Here is a 15,076-nt window from a genome sequence, read left to right as displayed (position 1 = left end):
TTGAATAAAAAAACAATAAATAATTAATTTTCAATCAATAATGTAATTAAAGTCATATTTCAAATATGAAATGATAGGTTTGTCATTGTAATAGCATTTAGGACTTGGACTTTCCATTAGAGAAATGAAGTAATTGCTGATTAATAAATTCTATAATATTCGTTCACACAGTGGATTATGTAAAACAACGCCTAAAGAAATATTGTTTTCACAATTTCACTAATCATGTAATAATTGTATTTGAAGAACTTCACGTAATTAAAATTAACATACATTCATTGACTGATTGTATTTTTTTACTTTTTCACTGTCGATATAATCTCATTCTTTCAGCAGCTATAAAATCTGTCTTGCCTAAAATATTCCCATTTTAATAACTTCAAAGATTTATAAAAGCTATGAATAATATAGAAATTATTTCAATAAACTTACGTTTAGTACACAGCACAAATGTTTTATTTATTTTTATTATTTTCATTATAATTATTTACGGGAAACAGGGTAAAATATTCTTCTGATTCAGGCATTTCTTATTAAATCAAGATTTGTACTACCATGTAACCTTAAAATGTTATTCATCTATGCTGATTTCCTTGTCGATATCGGTACGCATACAACGACAGATCAGATTCACGCGACACGACGACTAATCACAATCGACCCTTATAGAAATGATTTCATCAAAAACGAACGCAATTTTCGTTGCCTTCTCACAATTTTACACTCTAGTCGCGTCTAAAGAAGTTTTACTTCAAAAAGTATGAATTCAGTTGTAGCAATTTTCACTCTTTTTTAATTTGTTCATTCTAAACTGGCTTTGTTGGATTAAAGCATATAGGCATTTAATTTTACTTAACTAATTTAATACAGAAGTTTTGCATATTAATATAATATAGGTTTCAGAATATTGCAACAGCTTTGAATCATTTTTATAAATCCATATATCCATTAACAAGTATCTATCTCTAAAACAGGTCCTGAGCTGAGTAGGCAACTTGATAACTGGTTGGGACAAGCTGAATTAAGTCATGGACCAGCAAGAGCAATCATTGCACCGTAAGTTTACATGCACAATCATAACTTAATAGACAAAGTCTAAGAAAATACTTGAAATTTTCAGACATGCAGGCTATACGTATTGTGGTGCATGTGCTGCATTTGCATATCGGCAAGTGAGCCCAGCAGTGGTGTGAGTAGAAATTTTTATATTGCTCTTATATATATATATATATATATATATATATATATATATATAAATTGAATCTTATTTTTTATTTTATCAGCAAACGTGTGTTCATTTTGGGTCCATCACATCATGTTCGAATTAATGGATGTGCTCTATCATCAGCTCGAAAATATAAAACTCCTTTGTATGATCTGTTAATCGACACAGGAAGTAAGTTATAATTATATAACTTTGAAGTATTGAGTATGATTTATATATATATATATATATATATTATATATATATATATATATTGCATGGTTATACAACTTATATTTTTATATTACTTTTAGTATATAAGGAGTTAGAAGCAACTGGAGAATTTGAATGGATGGACATGCAAACAGATGAAGATGAACACAGTATAGAAATGCATTTGCCTTATATAGCAAAAGTTATGTCGGAGTAAGTCATTATCAAATAAGAATACCTTACCTTTATTTTGTTTATAATAATTTCCATTTCCAGTTACAAAGATCAGTATACTGTAATCCCGATATTGGTTGGATCTATTCCACCTGAAAGAGAGGCAGTATATGGAGAATTATTAGCAAAATATTTAGCTGATCCACAAAATCTATTTGTAATTTCAAGTGACTTCTGTCATTGGGGTCAAAGATTTCGATATACTTATTATGACAAATCATTTACAAAAATTTATCAATCTATTGAAAATCTTGATAAACTTGTAAGTAGTATTTTATACTAGTTCTATACTAGTTGGCTAAAATTATTCACACTTATAACTCAATTATTTCTCAGGGAATGGATATTATTGAAAACCTGGATCCTGAATCTTTCTATTCTTACTTAAAGAAATATGGAAATACTATTTGTGGTAGACATCCAATAGGTGTTCTTTTGCAGGTAAATATTATCCACTTCGCTATATTTAAGGTAAAAATGTTATGCCATGATCACCTTTGTAACTTTGTTTATTTTTTTACATTAAAGGCTGTAGCAAGTTTACAAAGATCGGGTTACAAGATGTCTTTGAAATTTTTACAATATGCCCAAAGTTCACAATGTGTAACTATGGCCGATTCAAGTGTAAGCTATGCATCTGGAGCTTTACTTATGGAATAAGAGAAGTGTTTTTAACGTTATGAAATAAGATATAAGTGCTTATCGTCATTAACAAGTAACTGTTATGATATTGAATATAGATTTTAGTTTGTGTTAAGTATAAGATTTATAAAGATAAAACATTTTTTCATAAACTACATTCAGTGTAACTTCCAATATACGTTTAATAAATTTTCAAATTGGTATTGATAAAACCATTCTTGTTATTGGCATTTAACATTTATAGTTATTTTTTTATTTACCTGAAATTCCAGCTTCTGTAACTTCATAAGAAATTGAATTTGGTGGTAAATGTGGAGCAGATGCAACTCTAAAAATTCTGGAAGATTTCTGCCCTTCATTAGGAAATCGTTTGTTCCCAAAATCATAATGCAGTTGAATTTTTGTTGTGACTAAGTTAGCCCAAGAAAGTCCTAAACATGGTACTAAGGAGTTATTGTAGATATTAGAACTAACCTGTGCAAAATACAAATAAATAGGAATCTCAATTCTGTGAGTTATAATTTAATATATTTACCTGATTCACACATATTATTGCAGATTCATAAGATTTAGCTAGCTTATGCAGAGATAATGCAATTGACCGCATCATATTTGATCTCTTTGGTGACACACATTCAATTCGAAAAACTGCTGCAATTGAATCAATTACAACTAAGCCTATTTTTTTATTTGCCATTAAACGTGGTACGTCATTGCAAATAATTTTTACCAAACTTTCCTAGAAAAAAAACAATGTTTTGTAAAAGGTTGGTTCTAATGTTCATCTCATTTAATTTATGGAAAGATATATAATTATTTTTTTTACATTTACAAATTGCTCTTCTCAAATTCATTATAAATATTTATAATAGTCAAATGTAATTTAGGCAACACGTGATTGTGAGAATAATTCAATTTTTTGGTATGATGGTTAAAAAAATGATTCTCTTACTGCATCAGAGGCATGTTCTATATAGATATTATCAGCAAATTGTGTTGTGAAACTTGTTTTCAATCTATATCGTTTGGCAAAAGAAACTGGAAATGTTTGAAACAATTGCTGAAGTCTCTTGCTAGGAAAAACATCTTCTGTACAAATATAAACTGCACCTATTTGGTTTATAATATTAAAGATTTGGATATATATACATCATTGAGGTATAATTTATATAAACCTGCATTTAGACCACCAATTTCTTCCGGGTACTGAACCATTATACATAACTGTAAGCATATTTGTGTCTTTCCAGTTCCACTTTCACCTGAAATTTCTGTAATTCCTCTGCAAGTTAATCCACCATCCAAAATTCTATCAATTAAAGGACATCCAATTTTAATTTTTTTGATATGGTGACATGTATTCATATATAGTTCTAATCCTATGAAATGTATGAGGGACAACATTAATTAAACAATCAAAAATTATAATAGGATAAGAATTCTGTTTTCACCTGTAGAAAACTGCATTTTATGCAATATAATTTCTGCAGCAGATTTTTTCAAAAACTTTAAATCGTCGGAGGAAAATGAGGCCATATCTTGTAATTCTATATCAGACTTTAATATTAATTCCTGTGCAGTTTCTATTCCAACTAGAAAATATGCAATAGTTTTAAAGAAGAATTCAAGTTGAATGAATATATATATATATATATATATATATATATACACCTAAGTCTGTTTTTACACGGTCTTTTTGTACACGGTTTTGATATAACACGGTTTGAAAATTGAATATTTTTAATTTTTTTACACGAATTTATTCCATTTAGCACGATTTGAAATTTTATGTACCTAAATTTTTTTTGTCAAATTTAATTTTTGCGAAGTATGTTCATATCACAAAAAAGTATTTATGAAAGAAAAAAGTCTGAAACCATTGATAGTATCGATAGTTTGCGAACACTAGCTTAAAGATTTAGGTGAATTCCCCTTTAGCGCGTACAAACAATTTTTACTGGTCAAAGCAAATGTGAATAGCACTAATTTAATTCTAGTTCTTTAAAATTCTTGTTTTTCACCAATTTTAATAGGTTTTAGAAATTAGGAACAAATCACCCATTTTTGTATAAGATCAATGTCTTTTTTTACACGTTTTTTTTTTTACACGGCTTCTTCTGGAACCAATCTCCGTGTAAAAACAGACTTAGGTGTATATATATATATATATATATATATATATATATATATATATGTATAGAAATTACCTTTTTGTAACAGTTCATTAAGCCGATTCGGCAGCTTTGATTTGAGGTCAATATCTTCTTCCATTGCCTGAAAAATTAAATAACATTAGTAATATATAATCAATAAATATAATACAGGATATATGTAAAATTAATGTTCCAAATATAATACATCCCGAAAAGCAAAATTACATATCTATAAGATGTAATGTTCATTATATATCTTCAAGTTGCTAAAACCAGATATAATTTAGTTACAAGTGTTAATTGATATTCAAAGAAAAATAAAAGTGTTGAATATATTCTAAGCTATATTTAAAAAATAGAAAAAGGTTTACAAAATAAATTAGTTTGATTTTTTTTTAAGTCATTTTCTTTTCTCTTACTTAATAAGAAAATAAATTAAATATTAACACATAATATAATGAAATAATATACTTGATTCTTATTATTTTTTCATAACTCATAACTCATTCTATTTTTATAATTTAAAGTTATTCTTTCTTAATAATAATATTGTATGTTAAACAAGTTCAATTTAAGTTTGATAAATGTTAATAAAAAGTCTCTCAGGTCACATACAGCTAAAAATAAAATCAAATTATATGATTTGGATCTGTTTCAATTCTGTTAACGCCCTTGGTTCATGCAAAAACACAACTGGCTCAAAAGATTGTTGTTTAGCAGCTTCAATGAACCCTTGATTTGCAGTCACAGTGATGGCCTTTAAGAAATGTCCAAACAAAAATATTATTTTTGATCTTGGCTTTATCCTTCCACATATTTTAATACTTTGAAAAAAATCATCATCTCGATTGGCATCATCTGGTAAAGTTGTAACTCTTTCTAATAAGTTTGCAGCTCTAGCCTTTTCTTCAGGACCCCCAATTGTTTGTATAATGGTTTCGAATGCTATTTTAGCAGTTTCACAACAAATAAGATTTTTCCCGTTAAATAAAGGGTTTAAAATAGTATTTACTGGTCGCTCCCTTTCCCATCTAGCTTGTTCTGCTAAAAGTGGTTCTTTTAATTCAATATTACAATGCCCATTAGTAAGATTACTAACATATGCTATCATAGCAGTTATATCTAAATTTAATGTATTAATATTGTTGTAATGTTTTAAGAACAATTCACTGGGTATTAGTGATTTATTTTCATCCAATGAATTGACTACAAATACACCTTTTGCTTCCAATTCTAATTTTAGAAAATCATCGACACCATTGGCAAAAATAAACTTGATCTGAGGTTCTTTGTAATATATAGGTTTTAATTTTGCTGCAGATAAATAATCATTGCTATGATCTATAACACTTCGAACTTTAGTTGTAGTTTGTCCTAAAGCAGCCTCACTTAATGACTTTTTGTTGCGTGCAATAACTTTAATCCAGGAGCCTCCATTATCACTTATTACATCAATATAAATTTTTCTATTATCAATGGTGACTGGATAAAATACATGAATAATATTGTGTTCTTGTAATAAGCATTGAACAATAGCTTTTAAATAATTTAAGTTAGTACAGCACACGTAGTCTGGTTGAAGATCATTATTCTTTAATACTTTTTCAAGAAACTTTATTTCTTTCTTTATTTTAGTTACTAATTTTGCTACTCCATCAACACTATCAAAAGATTTCAATATTTCTAATAGACTTTTACCAATTTCTATATGGTCATTGATTAATACTTGTAAATCACAGTCATCCATGACCTATATAAAAATAATATAATATGAATCAATTTTTTATAGAATATTTTGCATATTCACAAAATTGTGCTTATTATATATCTTATAATATTTTTTGCTTAATTAAAATGCTGCTAAAATTAATATAATTGAAGTAATAAGTGATAATATGACTATTTCCACCAATAAATAACTACATGAGTGATTAGATATTTTAAATAAATTTTATAGTAGTCATTATATTATATGCATGCTGCTATTATGAATATACATATGTACTACACTGTTTTACTATAATGCAAAAAATATACATAAATGTGCTTACAATTGTCCAATTTATAATCCTTGCTTTCTTTTATAATTTCTTAAATCTATTTCATAAATAAGTCAATATATCGATTCAATAGCTGGTACATTCTGCTAAATAGTTATAAGGTATCCAAGAATGTAATATGGATAGCAAATCCTGAAAAAAGAAAAATGACTTATAACAAACTCTCTATTTTTCTCATTGAATAGTTAACAATTAAAATATGTAACCATACATGTAATTCGTAATCTTAACAGCAAGCACAAAAATACTTTTCCAAATAGTTTTTATAACAACATACTTTTTAAATTTTGGAAACTTATTTTAAATGATTATATTGGAAATTGTACATATTACAGAATTAGTGAGAAATAACCAAAATGAGAAGTCAGTAATGCTTATTATATAGTTTTTTTTACAAAATACAAGCTATTCTTGGCAAATTGAAATTATAATAGATTTGTAAGACAATGTATATCTGTTCATAGACTTATTGAAACATTTTTATAAATATGTGAAAAGGTAACATTTACAATTTGCTCTTCTCAAATTGATTATAAATATTTATAATTTTCAAATGTAATTTAAACACATGGTTGTGAAAACTAATTTTTTTGGAATGTTTATTTAAAGAATTATAAAATTGAATTATAAATTTCATAAGAAAAGACAGTCTTTTCTGTGAAATCATAACAAAAATCAATCCCAATGACACTGGAATCAATCCGCTATGCCTTTTGCAAATTGCTTTAAGCTTCAACATACTGCAGAAAATTAATTTAGATATAATTGTAAATGTATGTTCTTCTGTTCATAGACTTATTGCAACATTTTTATAAATATGTGAAAACAGATCAATAAAACCAATAAATCAATTTATATAGTATGTCTATTAAAATAATTATTTTTAAATGGTTTACTCTAAATCGGTACAATTTTTTATCTCCTCTCAATAAACTGCACTACACAAATAAATCTTGCAATAATTTGTAATTACTATGTAAAATCTGTACAAATATGTCAATAACTCTTGTAAAAATTTGTAGTTACTATATAAAATCATGCAAAAACTATGTAATAAATCTTGTAGAAATTTGCAATGTTTGTTACTGCATAAAATCTTGTGAAAACTTGTAGTTACTTTATAATAAACAATCATACAGTTTGTTAAATTAAATTTACTTTATATTCATTTATCAAAATGCATAATAATCATCTATAAATAAACTTAAACATAAAACATTACTAAACAATTAAATTTATTATTGGAACTTACAAATTTGCTGGTTATGTTTTGCGCACATGAACAACTACCACGAACTGTCAGGAGGTCAAATACCATATATTATATTTTTAGTCTAGGTCACACACTATTACGCAAATTCTTCGACAGCAGCGCTCTTGTATTCAAGGTGACGGATACATAAACTACAGAATTTTATTTTAAATTTCTAGACCAGAATTTAATAAATTCGAATTTGATCAATGTATTTACTAAGTAAAATACTTTCAAAAATATCATTTAATGCAGCCAATTCAATGTGCTATTTCAAATGCCTTTTAAATTAAATACTGAACAAGAATACCTTCTGAAACACTGAGATCATAGATAAATAAGCATAATGCTAAGATAATGCCATAAGATTTAATATACTAAGAAAAACTATCATCTTCTAAAAAAATTAAACACTATTTTCCAAATTAATAATTTTTTTTATTTAAGTTTCATTTCAACATATCATTTTAAAAACTCAATAAACTTAGGAAGTTTTATTTCTGAATGTTGGTATCCCGTATTTTTTTTAAGTTATTTTCGAATCTAGCTGCAGAAACTTTACTTCTTTACTTTCGCTGTTTTCAACACCCCGGTACTTAAATTATTTTACAATATTTCAAGTATAAACGGGTTCTTAAACACAAAGGAATATGGAACTTAAAACAGACATTGATACTACCGAACAAAACCAGATGAGATCAATCCTACTAGCGTTTGAATGCTTCAACAACTTCAAAACCCTATCGCGTGTACATCTAGGAGAAACCCCAATCCATGCAATCCTTAAAAGGAAAATAGAAAAGATCTTATATTTAGCCAGAACACTAGAAAGTGAAGTTATGCATAAAGATGGGAAATACAAAGACTTTGCAAATATGGTCAGGTCTTCTTTAGAAAACATGGAAGAAGAAATTGAATCTAGCATTCAAAGAACATTGCGCATTTCCTCCGCACAAAAAAAATTGAAAGCAGATATACGAGCTTCCATTGACTTGATAGATGAAGCTTATGGGGACACAGAAAGCTTATCATCATTATCTGGTGCTTCAGAACAAAAGAATTCTGATGAAGAGGATTTGTAGTTGAACCACTTAATCAAAAGTTATATTATGGTTGGAAATTACCATAAAAACTAAGAAAAACAGTTATTTTCTACAAAAATGAAAGTATATTTTCACATATGAATAAATTAATGTATTTACATTTACTTGTATTCTAACATTTTATGTTAAAAACTCCATAAACCTAACATTCAAAAATGTTGTATAATACTTCTATTTTTTTTTTTGTTGATTTCCTTGTTGACTTATGAATTTTTGCAAACATTGAACTGTAGCACTGTAATTGTATCACACATTTAAATATTATAAAAATCGAGTCAATAAAAATTTAAAAACATTAAGTTCTGTATTGTTATTCAATTATGTAACATGTCTCAGAATGATACCATTGTTACAACACTACTTATTTATAATTATGACTTACATAAACCATACTAAATTTATATAAATTTTAATATTACACTTTTTGTAAGTTTTTATGTTATTTTGTACTTTTTTGTTTTTATACATTATATACTTTTTAATAATACAAGTGTACTAAAGTAAAAGCCTGTGCTTTTTCAATGGCACATGGCAGTTACTTATATGAACAAGTATAATTTTCATTTAATAAATATCAATATCTGGAAACCACCAAAACTATTATCTCAACAAACATTAATGTGCGCTCTCGGCCCAAGGAAAATAGACCAAGTAAAAAAAACTTAGTTTTAAATGAGATCATAGAATTTGCTTGATGTTACATTAAGATGGTATTCAGATAAAGATATTTATGTTTTTATAACTAAAATTAATTGATTTAATTAACTCTTCAAACATACATTAAAACTTCTAAGACAGATAGTAAACATCGTCAAATAAGAATTACTCCTTTTTATAAAAAAATAAACACATACTCACTTATAAAATAAGAGTTAAATTTTTAAAAAAACATCAGCACTTTTAATCACTATCTGTGCTGAATAAAGATCACAAAAAGATATGCCCATTAATCACTATAGTAAATTATTCTTTAAACAAAATATTTAAAAAATATTTCGAGAGTTCGTTGGTATTTACCAACAACTTAAATTATACTAGATATTTTTAAATTTCAGTGATTATTCTCCTTTGGTCAGATAGATTTTGTGAATATGATTATGTAATATAAATATCTATTTTGCAAAATAATTCTATTAACATTGCTCACAAACGGGAACAAGAGGACTGGTGGGCCAATCTTCAGTATCTTCACTGTCCACAGAACTCACACTGCCAGTTCTGAAATAAAAAATAGTTATAAAATTTTATTATGATTAAAAAAAAGTAACAAGGAAGTATTTTATTTGATTTAAACAATTTAAAAATAATTGTACTATTATTTTTCACTTCTCAATCCAGAAATTTTAATTCAATGGACTAAAATTTATATATCATATTCAATTAAAGAAAAAAAAAGTCTATAAAATTGAATAAACAATCACCTTTATAGAATTTTATCAAAGTAATTTTAAAGAATTCATAGAAAATAATTTTACTATTATCAATTTCCCAATTTCAAAATTTTATCTAAATGAACTAATAATTATTAAATATTTTTAAAACAAAAAGTGCATTAAATTGAATAAACAATTACCTAAGCCTTGGTAGACATCCATTTTCATCAATAGTGGGCAGAAGTGATGTAAGACGATCTGTTGGTCGAAGAAGTTTCAATGTGCGCGAAGATAATTTCCAAACAAGTCTTTGCCTGTGTGGACTTTTATCTTGATTGTTATACCTCGACAGTATGTTGACAACACAACCGTGACAACTGAAGAAGCTGGAGTCAGGAATCTACAAGTCAAAAAAGGTAAAACAAAATTAAAATCAATCAACAATATAAATGTAGCAATAGGAAAAATTAATATGAATGTTTGGACTGTGGATATTATTATTATTTTTCTTACCCTGCACTGTTTCTGCATATGAATAGCAAAATCAACCAATTTAAGCATCGTTTGAGCAGTATGAGATTCCAATTGAGACACACAGCTATCAAGTTGGGTGCATAATAAAACAAGAGCCAGCTCACATGGTCTTACATTTGCACAAGTTGAATCACAAGCTACTATTTCTAGGCGCATTATCAAATCTTCCTCCTGAGAATTAAAACATTAATTAAACATATGTAAAATACATTGTATACAATAGTATATAATTGTAATTACTTACAGTAACAACTTTTTGGAAAGGCTCTAGTACCCCCAATTCCAGAGCCCTTTGCTTAAACATGGCATGTAATGGACGCAAGAAGGTCAAAGCTGTAATTGGTGGACAACCAGGTTGGGCACCTAGTTTGTCGGCAACAATTGTAGCCATACGAGTCAAATCACCAGCAGTGCATCTGCATTGTGAAATAAGTACTAAATCTTCAGGATCCATTGCAGGTAATGATAGTTGTTGATTGGCTAGATATAATGAACCTACACTGATGCAGGCCATGTGCTTGGGTTTGACCTGTAACATAAATTGCTTGTTAATAGAATAAAATAAATCATCCTCATTTGCATTATCTGATCTAAAACTGCATTTGTTTTAGTTTATATACATTTTAATCTTGTTTATCTATGGTTATATATATATTTTTATGTAAAGTAGAAATTTATAACCTAAGATGAAAATATATATTTTTCTTTTATTTAACTTATATAATTTTAGTATTCATAGTTCAAAGTAATAATAATAAATGGTAGCTGGCCCAAAACAGAACCAGATTATGAGAGTATCACAAATCAATAATACCCTTCCTAGATTAAATATTATATTGCTCACCTTCATTTTTGTAAGAAATCGATCAACTAAATTGATGGCAGCAAAGAGTACTTCTGATGGCATATCATACCATACTTTAAGGCAACGCAGGACATGAGCAGCACCATCTCTGGTTCCAGCTGTGATCTCACCAAATTCCTGTAAATTTATGATTATCAGTTTTTTTTATCAATGGCAGTTACTTGTCAAAATACACAGGTTAAAATGGTATCTTTTTAAGTTTGCAAAATAAACTAATTAAAATTATTCTTAAGAGTGAATAGATTTTAGAAAAACTAACAATATTTCAGAGAGAGAATTGGTAATTTTAGAAATATAATATTTCCAATAAACTTGCAGCATATAATTAATAACATGAATCTGAAGCTAATTACTAACCTCCGTGCCAACAGGTAGATATAAATTGGGCTGATATTTGGATTCAAGCGCCAGCGCTTCCAACAGCTGGGCTTCCAGAGTTTCCATACAATTCAATGCCTTATCAGTATCATTATCAACAGCAGTTACTTCACAATCCATTACATCCACAGGTTGTTCTAATTTCTTCTCTTCTTGGATTTCTTTAGCCGGTGCAGCAATCTTATTACATTCAGCCAGTGCTTGGGACATCTTCTTTCCATGATGATGGTTTGAGTGGATTTTCCTATTGTTGTTGAAATGCTTCCTTCGAGAGTTGTTACTGGCTCTTTTGCTGGACCGCACCGGAGCACCCGGTGTCCCGGGCCGGCCGCAAGCCTGCTGCATCATGGTGACTCGTTGGCGACGTGGAGGTTTGGAAACTATTGTTCGCTTCGCCTCCGACGGTCACTACGTGACACCAGACCAGGGCTGGCCTAGTACCTACGGCCAAAAAGCACGAATAAAACGAAACCGTCTTTACTAAACCAATAATCTTGTCCAGAAATATTCAGTCTTTCGTGCAACTAACTCTTAAAATTCCAATTACGTTTTCTTAAAACAGATAACGATACTTGGGAATTTTAAGAAAGTTGCACAATATCCTTATATTTTATAGACAAGACTTGAGTTATAGTAAATTAGGTAACGTTTGAAATAATTAGGTACTATACACTGTGTGAACACAGTGTAGGCCGCAAATCAAAAACGAAAATCGTATTTAATTTGCTATTTAGTCCCTGATTCTAGTACAAATCGGTAAGAAGTCTAATAGACCTCGAACCTTGGTACTGCTTTTTATATTCAGCTAAAAGCTGAATCAAACAAAAATAAAATTCGGTCTGGTGTACAAGCACGTGGTCAGGAAAATATACAGACCAGAGGCGCCTTTGAGTTTATAAAACTTACGCTGCTGAAGTAGGATGTTATGGTCAATATATAAATAAGAACATGTATATAGATATATAAATTATTTTAATTAGAAATACTAAAACATTTTAAGTAGGTGATAATACAAGATTATTTGTGAATTACATATCAAAATACTAAGTAGTTTTTACTAATTACTGCAAATATAACTAATATGTCTGAAGTCTGATAGACCAAATATGTATATATTTGAGAAATATGTTACTGATAAATATTATTGCTAAAATACGTTATTGATAAATATCGTTCCATCCAGAATCTTTAAACTTTGGTCTTGCACGATTTAAATAATTTATTGCATCAGTGAAACACATCACGATCAAACTACAAATCTGTATCTTCAGATGGTAAAACAACAATCATGTTCTAAATTCAACACTATGCAAAACATGGTAAGTGCAACAGCCTGTGTGTTGACATAATATACAGAAAATATAAAAATATTTGTACAAAATATGGTAATAAAATAAACAAAACTATCTTACAATGTGTTCGACACAACGTACTAGTCAAAAAGGAAAGAAAAACGAGGCATTCTAAAAGATGTTTTACAAACTACGCAGATTGTCCACTACTTATCGTCTTGGTACGCATACATGAAAATGAGTCTCATATTTATATATTACGAAGTTTGTATGAAATTTTGCAATACGACGCATTAAATTAGTCAGGTTTAGTCGCATAATATTTATTTTAAATGAAAGAAAATAATCCAAGTGTGAGCATATTCTAATTGCACACCTTTTGCCTCCTGAAGAATTTATATCATCGGCTTACAACAAATCTTTGAAAAGCAAATTTATAAAAATACTAATTACATACAATAGCTTAAAAATAAAATAATGCTGTGCTGGTGAACCATTTAATTAAGAAAACAACTATGATAAAAATGCAGAACACATATTGAGGTCAATAAATATCATTAACAGCGTCCACATTAGGTTCAGGTAAACAACATTTTTCTTCTAGCAATAAAATTGAACCAATACCAAAAAAGTCATGTCATTTCGTTGCCAATGAACCAGAAACTTCGGATCGAGCCCTGGGTAATACCAAATATGAAGACATAATATAAAAAATTAAATTTGATTGGAGTTAGGATATAGTAAAAATATTAGATATGCTAATATGTAAATATTTAATTTGCAATAGAAATTATTTTGTAAAAAGTTGTGTATTTTAATACAGAAAAATGTGAAAAAATAAATGAGGAGAATGATAAAATTAAGATGGTGTAGAACGTTGAGTAGAAAAGGACGTGGCTAAATGCTTTTGCAAAGTAAATAAAATTAGAATAAAATTAAGGTCACCATACGTTCCGATTTGGCCGGGACTGTTCTGAATTTTCACCTTGTATACCGGGTTTTTTTAAAAGTAATATTTGTACCGGATTTATATCTTTTGTTCTGGATTGTTCTGGGTTTTTCGAAATTTTATACGTGAATTAACAAAAATCAGGAAAAAGGAAAAGGAAAAATTGCTATTTTTTTTTAAATTAATTATGAAGAAAATTTGGTAAAATCTTATACATGGCACATATAAAAAATGTTTTACATATAATCAAATAATAGAGCTCTTACTAAAAGTGCGCAGATTTTAAAAATTGAAAGTGTTGAATATGTATGTATAAAGTATTGTATTTATAAAAAAATGATTATCATATATAAAAAAGTATAATATATAATCGAATAATAGAGTTCTTACTAAAAGTCCGCAATTCTGATTAAAAAAAATGTTTTTTTTATTATATTTTAAATAGCGTTTGTTATTAGCCTTACTCCCGTCCCGGATTAGCATAACTAAAAATTGCCGTACTCGTTTTGACTTTAAAAAATATGGTCACCTTAATAAAATTAATAGTAGAACCATTTCAGGCAATTGAATACTGTATTAATGTAAATAAGTTTATTTACACTTAAACTAAGAATCACAACTATCGTGAATTTTCAAATATGACGCAATTCGAAAGTTGTGAGAGCGTCTCCCCGCGACATCAGCTGAATAAATTAAAGCATAAAATTTCTTCTGTATAGCAAAACACTACGACGAATTGACCTACTAAACTTCCGGAAAAAATATGAAATGGATAAAAAATAATTGCCGAAACTAGCATATAATTTAAATTTATTGATGCATAA

At 28.1% G+C, this 15,076-nt stretch overlaps 4 protein-coding genes across 4 annotated transcripts in view; 1 reads left to right on the top strand and 3 right to left on the bottom strand.

The window, feature by feature from the left end:
* The window catches only part of LOC113367504 (protein MEMO1-like), a 3,667-nt gene extending 1,356 nt beyond the window's left edge, over positions 1 to 2,311 (top strand). Inside the window, exons 2-8 of the mRNA XM_026609107.1 lie at positions 957 to 1,056; positions 1,121 to 1,189; positions 1,284 to 1,396; positions 1,519 to 1,630; positions 1,694 to 1,913; positions 1,988 to 2,092; positions 2,180 to 2,311. Coding sequence (XP_026464892.1) covers positions 957 to 1,056; positions 1,121 to 1,189; positions 1,284 to 1,396; positions 1,519 to 1,630; positions 1,694 to 1,913; positions 1,988 to 2,092; positions 2,180 to 2,311 — 851 coding nt within the window. The remainder of the gene's footprint in view (positions 1 to 956; positions 1,057 to 1,120; positions 1,190 to 1,283; positions 1,397 to 1,518; positions 1,631 to 1,693; positions 1,914 to 1,987; positions 2,093 to 2,179) is intronic.
* A 376-nt stretch (positions 2,312 to 2,687) lies between these two features.
* Positions 2,688 to 4,695, bottom strand: LOC113367503 (DNA repair protein XRCC3-like). The gene is made up of 7 exons (XM_026609106.1): positions 4,672 to 4,695; positions 4,501 to 4,567; positions 3,745 to 3,885; positions 3,469 to 3,672; positions 3,246 to 3,403; positions 2,829 to 3,032; positions 2,688 to 2,736 (listed from the first exon to the last, which is right to left on the bottom strand). Exons 1-7 carry the CDS (start codon positions 4,693 to 4,695, stop codon positions 2,725 to 2,727), a joined length of 810 nt encoding a protein of 269 aa, XP_026464891.1. The 3' UTR covers positions 2,688 to 2,724.
* A 357-nt stretch (positions 4,696 to 5,052) lies between these two features.
* Positions 5,053 to 7,816, bottom strand: LOC113368348 (UPF0415 protein C7orf25 homolog). Its single transcript, XM_026609897.1, has 3 exons — positions 7,759 to 7,816; positions 6,498 to 6,638; positions 5,053 to 6,196 (listed from the first exon to the last, which is right to left on the bottom strand). Exon 3 carries the CDS (start codon positions 6,191 to 6,193, stop codon positions 5,081 to 5,083), a length of 1,113 nt encoding a protein of 370 aa, XP_026465682.1. The 5' UTR covers positions 6,194 to 6,196; positions 6,498 to 6,638; positions 7,759 to 7,816; the 3' UTR covers positions 5,053 to 5,080.
* A 1,479-nt stretch (positions 7,817 to 9,295) lies between these two features.
* On the bottom strand, positions 9,296 to 13,469 carry LOC113366170 (cyclin G-like). Its single transcript, XM_026607735.1, has 7 exons — positions 13,424 to 13,469; positions 11,991 to 12,452; positions 11,613 to 11,750; positions 11,013 to 11,297; positions 10,748 to 10,939; positions 10,435 to 10,634; positions 9,296 to 10,079 (listed from the first exon to the last, which is right to left on the bottom strand). The coding sequence occupies exons 2-7, from the start codon at positions 12,357 to 12,359 to the stop codon at positions 9,995 to 9,997; spliced, it is 1,269 nt and encodes a 422-aa protein (XP_026463520.1). The 5' UTR covers positions 12,360 to 12,452; positions 13,424 to 13,469; the 3' UTR covers positions 9,296 to 9,994.
* Between the last annotated feature and the right edge of the window lie 1,607 nt (positions 13,470 to 15,076).

Source organism: Ctenocephalides felis, unplaced genomic scaffold, assembly GCF_003426905.1.
Source record: "Ctenocephalides felis isolate EL2017-DRISC unplaced genomic scaffold, ASM342690v1 CF-g0.4_SCAFFOLD_01170, whole genome shotgun sequence".
Taxonomy (NCBI): domain Eukaryota; kingdom Metazoa; phylum Arthropoda; class Insecta; order Siphonaptera; family Pulicidae; genus Ctenocephalides; species Ctenocephalides felis.
The sequence above is the reverse complement of the archived record's forward strand: the minus strand, read 5'-3'. Positions and strand labels throughout refer to the sequence as shown.

Bases quoted from the DNA above. Each gene is read 5' to 3' on its own strand.
- LOC113367503 (XM_026609106.1), bottom strand. From the start codon at position 4,695: ATGAACATTACATCTTATAGATAT. The intron at 4,568-4,671 runs GTAATTTTGCTT...TTAATTTTTCAG, and splicing joins ACATTACATCTTATAGATAT to GCAATGGAAGAAGATATTGA. The intron at 3,033-3,245 runs GTAAGAGAATCA...TTTTTTTTCTAG, and splicing joins TAGAACATGCCTCTGATGCA to GAAAGTTTGGTAAAAATTAT.
- LOC113368348 (XM_026609897.1), bottom strand. From the start codon at position 6,193: ATGGATGACTGTGATTTACAAGTATTAATCAATGACCATATAGAAATT.
- LOC113366170 (XM_026607735.1), bottom strand. From the start codon at position 12,359: ATGATGCAGCAGGCTTGCGGCCGGCCCGGGACACCGGGTGCTCCGGTG. The intron at 11,751-11,990 runs GTTAGTAATTAG...ATAAATTTACAG, and splicing joins ATCTACCTGTTGGCACGGAG to GAATTTGGTGAGATCACAGC. The intron at 10,940-11,012 runs GTAAGTAATTAC...TTTAATTCTCAG, and splicing joins CTTTCCAAAAAGTTGTTACT to GAGGAAGATTTGATAATGCG.